The following is a 6,969-nucleotide window of genomic DNA, read 5'->3' on the forward strand; positions in this document are numbered from 1 at the left end:
AAATAAAAGAAGGATGATATTTTGTGACATGAAAATTATATGAATTTCAGACTTCAGTGTCCATAATCGAGTTTTACCGTGATGCAGATGCGCCTGCTCATTTCCACGTTGTCGCTGGCTGCTTTCTTGCTCCCACAGCAGACAGAGCTGCACAGTTGCTGCATAGATGAGTCTGAAATATTTATCATCCCACCCTTCACACAGAAAACATGCCGACCCAGTCCTAGCATGAAAGCTTAGTTGGCAACGTGATTGAAGAACGTGAGCTATAATGGAGTTTGTATAGGTGTTTACTGGTGCCTGGTTGTGACTGTTCTAGGGAATGAAATGACTAATTTTTTCTGTTTTTCTTACAGCAAAAAGTTGTGAACACACAATGTGGATATGATGTAAGGACTCAGGTGAGAGCCCTAACACATATAACTTTGAGTACTTTAGGTTTATTCCCTGTGGCCCAACTTCCTGATTTAGCACAAGTGCAAACCGGAGCGGGGTTACTAAGGGAGATTAAGCTTAAAGGTGCCACCTGAGCTGGGAGCGAGGCGATCAAGCAGCACACTGGCACGCACGCTCCCTGCCTGAGATGGCAAGACTCACGGGAACAGTGACGCGTGTAATTTCAGGCCCTTGTGAACTGTAGTCGGCAGAACCTTGCAGTTGCTACATTAGTGGAAAGAGGTCAGGTGAAAGTTTTGGGGGATAAAGACTACATTTTTAAGAGGTTCCTTGGAACCCCAGGATGAAGCTTCGGGAGCTTGTGACTTGGCCCAGCTGCCATAGTGGCAGTGGTGACAGCAAGGAGGGAGACGGTTCTCGGGAGGAGCAGGGTCAGTCCTCTAGGGCTTTGTTCAGATGTGTACTTGGAAGTGAGAAGAAGCGAGTTCCACCCCAGTCCTTGCTCTGGTGGCCTTTGGTGATATGACTGACCATACCGAAGGAGCGGGATCTCGGGGAATCTGTAGACAGCCCTCCTGTTGGCCGTGGACACTGCAGATGTGCACCTCTGGTTTGGGAACCCTAAAGTCCTTCTGCAGTGACCTCCATTTCACAGGGAAGGGCCTGTATCAACAGCAGCTTCTTCAGTTACGAATTTAATTGTCACTTGTATTAGTTACTAGGGCTGCCATAACAGTACCACAGACTGTGTGGCTTAAATTCCAGAAATTTATTTTCTCAGTATTATTTTGGGGTTGAAAGTTCAAGATCAAGGTGTTAGGGTTGAGGCTTCTCTCCTAGTCTTGTAAATGGCTGCCTTCTCCTCCCTGTGCTCTCACGTGGTCTTCCCTCAGTGTCTGTTGGTGTCTTAATCTCCTCTTTCTTATTGGGCCACCAGTCATATTGGATTAGGGCCCACCCCACTGACCTCAATTTATTCACCTCCTTAAATACCCTGTATCTAAATACAGTCATGTTCTGAGGTATTGGGAGTTAGTATTGGGAGTTAGGTCTTCAACATTGAATTTTGGAAGGACACAATTCAGCCCTAACACCACTAAAGTGAATTAATGTTCTGTCAGTGTTGCTACAGATGAGGGTGATGGGTAAGGGGTGAGGCTGATGGCTGTATATAAGGTGGATGAGGGTGAGGGTGAGGGTGAGGGTGGGGCATGCATGCTGTGACGAGATTCCCCATGAGCTCACGGAGCCTCCTGTAGGGGTTGAGATTGGAAGGAGCCTGTTAATTTGTGACCATCCCTGTTGGCTTTGGCCCTGGAGGCCAAGCTTACTGGGACTAAGGGATATACTCAGAAGCCACTGGAAGACACTAAATGCCCTTCTCCCAGTTTCTCCTTCTTTAAAGGCACATCTTCCTTCTCCAAGCATTTAGACTCCCTCCCCTTTCTTCAGACGTGGGTTGTGGGTTGTGTTGCACAAGTTCATCTTTTAATCCTGCAGCTGAAAAGCAAGTGGGACGAGTTCATCTTCACGAAAGGCTGCATCCAGGCACTGGAGGGCTGGCTCCCGCGGAATATTTACATTGTGGCCGGCGTCTTCATTGCCATCTCACTGCTGCAGGTCTGGTCCCACCGCCCTTCGTGGTTTCCTTTTCCCTTGCGGGCTGTGCCTATTCCTTTGACATGGTCACATGCGGAAAGATGGTGGTGGCCAAGGGGGTGCCAAGGTCTGGGGTGGGTAGGTTGCCTACTCACCAGAAGAACTTGCAGGAGAAAGTCAAGACTTCAGTGAGTCAGAGAAACCAGGTGTTTTTCCAGCATGCCCAGAGCTCACAGGGAGAAGCTGGCGGCCGCTGAGCGGCTGCTGGGACAGCTGGACACACCTGCTGTTTGGAAAACGCATCACTTAGAAAACGTTTGGCTCTGATCTCACCTTGAAGAGGGTGACTGAGGTGGACCTGCGTCTGCCAGCCAGCCAGCCAGCCATGTACTCCTTCCTCCTTTACTCTACAAACATGTTTAGTGATCTCAAAGGAAGGCTGAGAGACAGAAGCATCTAGAAAAGGAAAGAAAAAATTTTACTTACAAAGTAGGTAAAGGAATCAGACTTCAGAAGATCTAGCTCATCAAAAACAAACCACAACAAGAATTTAAAGGGGAGAAAAAAAGCAAAATTCCTAAGGTTTCTAAGTTCACATTAGTCTCTTTCTGACAGAAAAACATCAGTCTTCCCCACATCATTATCTGGTTTCTGGTCACCAAGGTCAGGATGGAGCTTCAGCTACCAGCACAGTCAGAATCTGGGACGACCTTGGTTTTATTCTGGAATCCAGATTTACAGGAAACATTCAAGATGTATTATTTTGGGAATCAGAACCAGTCAGGATGACCCTGTTATTTTTAGTTTAACCCTGAGCACAAAGCGTGTCCTGGGCCATGGTATGTGACGTGCATTGTTGTGTTGGAGTCAGGGCAGAGTGTTTGTTTGTTTGCCCCTTCAAGGCTCTAGAGACAGAGCAAACTAGATCCCCCCGGGACTCACTTTTTACTGGTACGCTGGTCTTCTTTTGCCATGTACCCAATAATTGTTCTCGCTACATCCTCAGTCTTTGTGGGGTGGCAGTGGGAGTGGCATGTAGGTTGGGGCACCCCACACCACCTCGCCTTCTGTGCCTGCTCCCTCGCTTTGTGTCCCAGCACTGATGGCCACTACCTCTGCTGGCTTTGGTTTCAGATATTTGGCATCTTCCTGGCACGGACCCTGATTTCGGACATTGAGGCAGTGAAGGCCGGCCATCACTTCTGAGGAGCAGAAATGAGCGAGCAGAGCTGAGCCACACTGTGGAGGCCAGAGCCCTTCACTGTCGTCCACTTTACCTCCAGAGGAGAGAAGCGGACGACCCTAGCCAGAGCCAGCACCCTGTCTTCAGCATCAGTGTGACCTCTTTGATTCTGCTTGCTGGTGCTGAAGACCAAGGGGCTCCTTCTTACCTGCAGGAACTTGTGACCAAGCCTGGGGTCTTGCCCAGAGACAGAATATATCTTTAGGTGGGGGTGGTGACTGAGGGACAGATGGCTCCTGTGGCTACGAGGAGGGCTTCACTTGGCCTTCCTGGAACCCAAGTGTGTCTGCAGGGTGCCCTGGTGTCCTTACTACTCATGTTATCAGTGCTCGCCTTGTCTTGTGAATGGGACAGGGTTAGGGGATCCACAGGCATGGACAAGGCTTCTCCCAGCAGCACAGGGGTGCTGCCTGTATTTGAGGGGAGAGAGGAACAAGTGGACCTCTGAGGCTGGTGGGGCCTCTGGTGTCTGCACGAGTTGGGGTGTTTGAAGGATCCTCGGCCATGTCCAGGTGAACTAAGCCTGAGCCAGTGCGTGGACTGGTGCCGAGAAGTACCTGGTCTGCTGCCCTCCCAGCCAAGAGCCGCCTCTGGTCTCAGCAGCATTATGTCCGGAAGGCTCAAGGGGACCATTGGCGTGGGTCTCTTATTAGAGTGGGCTCTCCTTTTCTTAAAGTATGTAAATAGTTTATTTATAGGGGTAAGGATGTTCTCACACAGTCTCTTCATTTCCTCTGGCATTCTCTTCTAAGCAGCCTTACACGGTGTCTGAGACTGAAGCCATCCCTTTCCGTTCCCTCGAGTGTCCCTAGAACCAACCCCATCAGCTTCTCCTTTCTGTCCCTAACAGCCCAGGTGCACATATGTGTTCCCCCTTCCTCTGTGCACCCCTGTTGCACACATATCCACTACTCTCCCCAGCTTGACCTCACTGTCTTCTGGTCTTGGTGCTACTAAAACTGTTACCCGGAACTTGAATCCTGACTCTCTCATGACTGCGAGGCCAAGGAGCCCCGGCTAGAGATGGCCAGCCCGAAACCTTTGGTCAGGGTTCCTCTCGAGGCCACATGCTAAGGGCCGGCTGGCCGGCCTGACATTGCCTCTCCCTGGGGAGAGGAGCTCTGTGGCCAGGCCCCTGTCCTGAGCCGCAGACCCAGCTTACAGCTATGGAGAAGCTCAGGATATTTTGTTGCTAACTTTCAAGGTGACTCCCCTCTCCCCGACTGGGGTATCTGTGGTCACTATGTCTACCCCTCCTGTCAGGGCTATTCTGAGATTGCTCTTGGAAATGAAGTCTGTCTTGTGTACTGAACCCCCTAGGAATAGCTGGGCGTCTGTGCATCTTTGGGCTACTTTCTAATGCTTCTCTAGATTTTGTACCAGTTCTGTCCTCATCGTTCAGGGATTGAGTGCTATCTTCACTGACTTGCCGAAGTGTACATGCTAGTGTGGTATATACTGGTGGGTGTTTGTTGATGATGATGACATAATTTTTTCTTTCTTCTTCTTCTTCTTCTTTTTTTTTTTTTTTGTAGACTAGGGGAAGAAGAGTGCTTGTGTTTTTAGAAAGTGTGATGCTTTTCTTTGACTGCCAAACTCTTTTATGGAATATATCTTTATATTAATGCTGTTGTTTTGGTGGTTTTTGTTTGGATCACATCAAGATGGCATTAAGCATCTCAGTAAACTCAGCTGCCAAGGGAACCAGTGGGATGGGGGTGGCTAGACACGACAAAATCAGATGGTAAATGCCATCTATTGTTGGCACAATGTGAAATAAATTTTATCAAGTGCTTTTGTAGGTTCTATGAGCCACTTCCAATTACCTTTTGTATGGAGGTTACAGCTGGCACAAGCTGGCTTGTGGTTTATGCCTAGCTAGAAGCACAAGGTAGAAAAACTTTGACTTCATAGGCCTGCAAGAAACATTATTTTAGGTTCTCTCTGTCCAGCCCCAGGCAATAGGATCCAGGCAAAAGAGCTTGGAAGACACTGGGTTGGAATCTGGGCTGCTGCGTGAGCTGTGTGTTCTGGACCTGCTGGCCTATCTGTGGCAGGGATTAGTGGCCGTGCCCACCTCGCCAGTTGCCTCCGACCCAGCCTTCCCTGGGGGAGTTGGTGGCCCCAGACCTTCCCTGCTGGTGTGTGGACGGCTCGTGGACAGCTCCTGCTGTCTCATTTATCATGTAGACCTCGTAGATGGATCCTTTGCAAGTCTCATCACAGGTCACAGCTCAGTTCAGGGTAAAGTCTAGCTGTGACTTTCAGAGTTGAGTTTATTTACCTATTAGTTTATACAGCTTTCGGACCATTTTTAGCCATCTCATCTGATTCTGAGTAGTTGGATGAGGACAGAAGAGAAGCCTAGGATTAAGGGTGTGCATATGGTGGTCTCTAACAAATGGACTCTGTACAGAGCCCGGTGCTGCCCTCCGGTTCCTCCCCACCCAGCCTGCCCCGAATCCCCACCCACCCCCGTCTTCATACGGGGATAGAGGCCAGTGTGGGAGTTCTGCACTTCCCCTCCTAGTCCCCCATACATACTTTAAAGTTTCAAGGTCTTTCCTTATCTTTCCTATGCCCTCCTGCCCAGCTTTGCTGTATTATTTTTCCCCACCTCCTCTCCCTTTCAAACCATCACACAGATTCTTATCCCAACAAGTTTTCCTTGGCCCTCTCGCTTTCCCCCCTTTCTTTCCCAAGCAGCTTCTTGTCTGGGCTCTCTGCACCCCTCCCCACCACAATACACCACTTTCCTCACTTGACTAAAAGCTGCTCACCCTGGTCACCAAACTCAGCATCTTTCTTAACCTCTGCAATATCTAACAGTCTTGACCATCCCTTCCTTAGAATCTTAGCTGCTTTGGCCCAGCAGAGGCAGGAGGCCTCAGCCCAGCAGCAGGGGCCTGATCACTTCTTGGCCAGCAGCCTAAGCATGGACTGCAGAGGCACTGAGGGGGAGGGGCTGTTGCAGCAGTCCCAGCAGCCAAGGACTGTCCTGGGAAGGGCCTGCCCAGGCCTCAGGTCCTCAGCCCTGTCCCCCAGGGGTCAGGTGCCCTCAGCTGTACTGGATGAGTGGGATGGCTGTGTGACCTTCACGGGTAGACTTTTCCAGCTCTAGGGTCTGTGTTTTTAAGTCATCTGTCCTTAAACTGTGGTAACCTGTCCCCAGCGATAGAGGTTGGTAGAGGTGCTTTTCTGTGCTTGTGTCTGTCATCCAAGAGGATGCTGCCCAACCTTCCAGGGCAGGCTGGGCCTGTTGTAGCACTGTTGTCGTTCATTTGGGTGCACACTCCAAAAATCCAGAGACCCATATACCTTCAGGGCCTTTTTAGCTCCTTGTAAGTCCGCATAACCTAGCTTTTCGTCCTCAAAGACTGCCATAAAGGTATGTTCATTCTCACCATACTTTTGGGGTCTCCAAGTTACCTCAGAAACCCCAAAGTGAACACGAGATCAAGTACTGTGGTACAAATTTGCGGGGGAGAAGAAAATGAGGGGACATTTAAGTGAATACTGTTCTGCTGAAGTTACCAATTTTAGAGATCCCAGCTTTGGAGAAGGAGGAAGTAAGTATTTCTGACAGAGTTCTGAGACAATTCTTTCTTCACTGTGCTTTCTTCCTGTGCTCTGTATTTTATATTTCAGCAGGGGCTTCAAAAGCATGGTTTAATAACCACCAAAATAAATTATCACTTTGGATGATAATTTTATCACCTCGCACTTTTAAA

General features: G+C 49.3%; 1 protein-coding gene across 14 annotated transcripts in view; it reads left to right on the forward strand.

Annotated features, from left to right (window-relative positions):
• The window catches only part of TSPAN14 (tetraspanin 14), a 60,240-nt gene extending 53,271 nt beyond the window's left edge, over positions 1–6,969 (forward strand). For all 14 annotated transcript variants that reach the window (XM_039872245.1, XM_039872250.1, XM_039872247.1 and 11 more), the window contains 3 exons: positions 357–401; positions 1,897–2,016; positions 3,130–6,969. In XM_039872245.1, the coding sequence (XP_039728179.1) occupies positions 357–401; positions 1,897–2,016; positions 3,130–3,201 (237 nt within the window). In that variant the 3' untranslated portion in view covers positions 3,202–6,969. The remainder of the gene's footprint in view (positions 1–356; positions 402–1,896; positions 2,017–3,129) is intronic.

Source organism: Pteropus medius, unplaced genomic scaffold (genome assembly GCF_902729225.1).
Source record: "Pteropus medius unplaced genomic scaffold, Ma_sr-lr_union100, whole genome shotgun sequence".
Classification (NCBI taxonomy): domain Eukaryota; kingdom Metazoa; phylum Chordata; class Mammalia; order Chiroptera; family Pteropodidae; genus Pteropus; species Pteropus medius.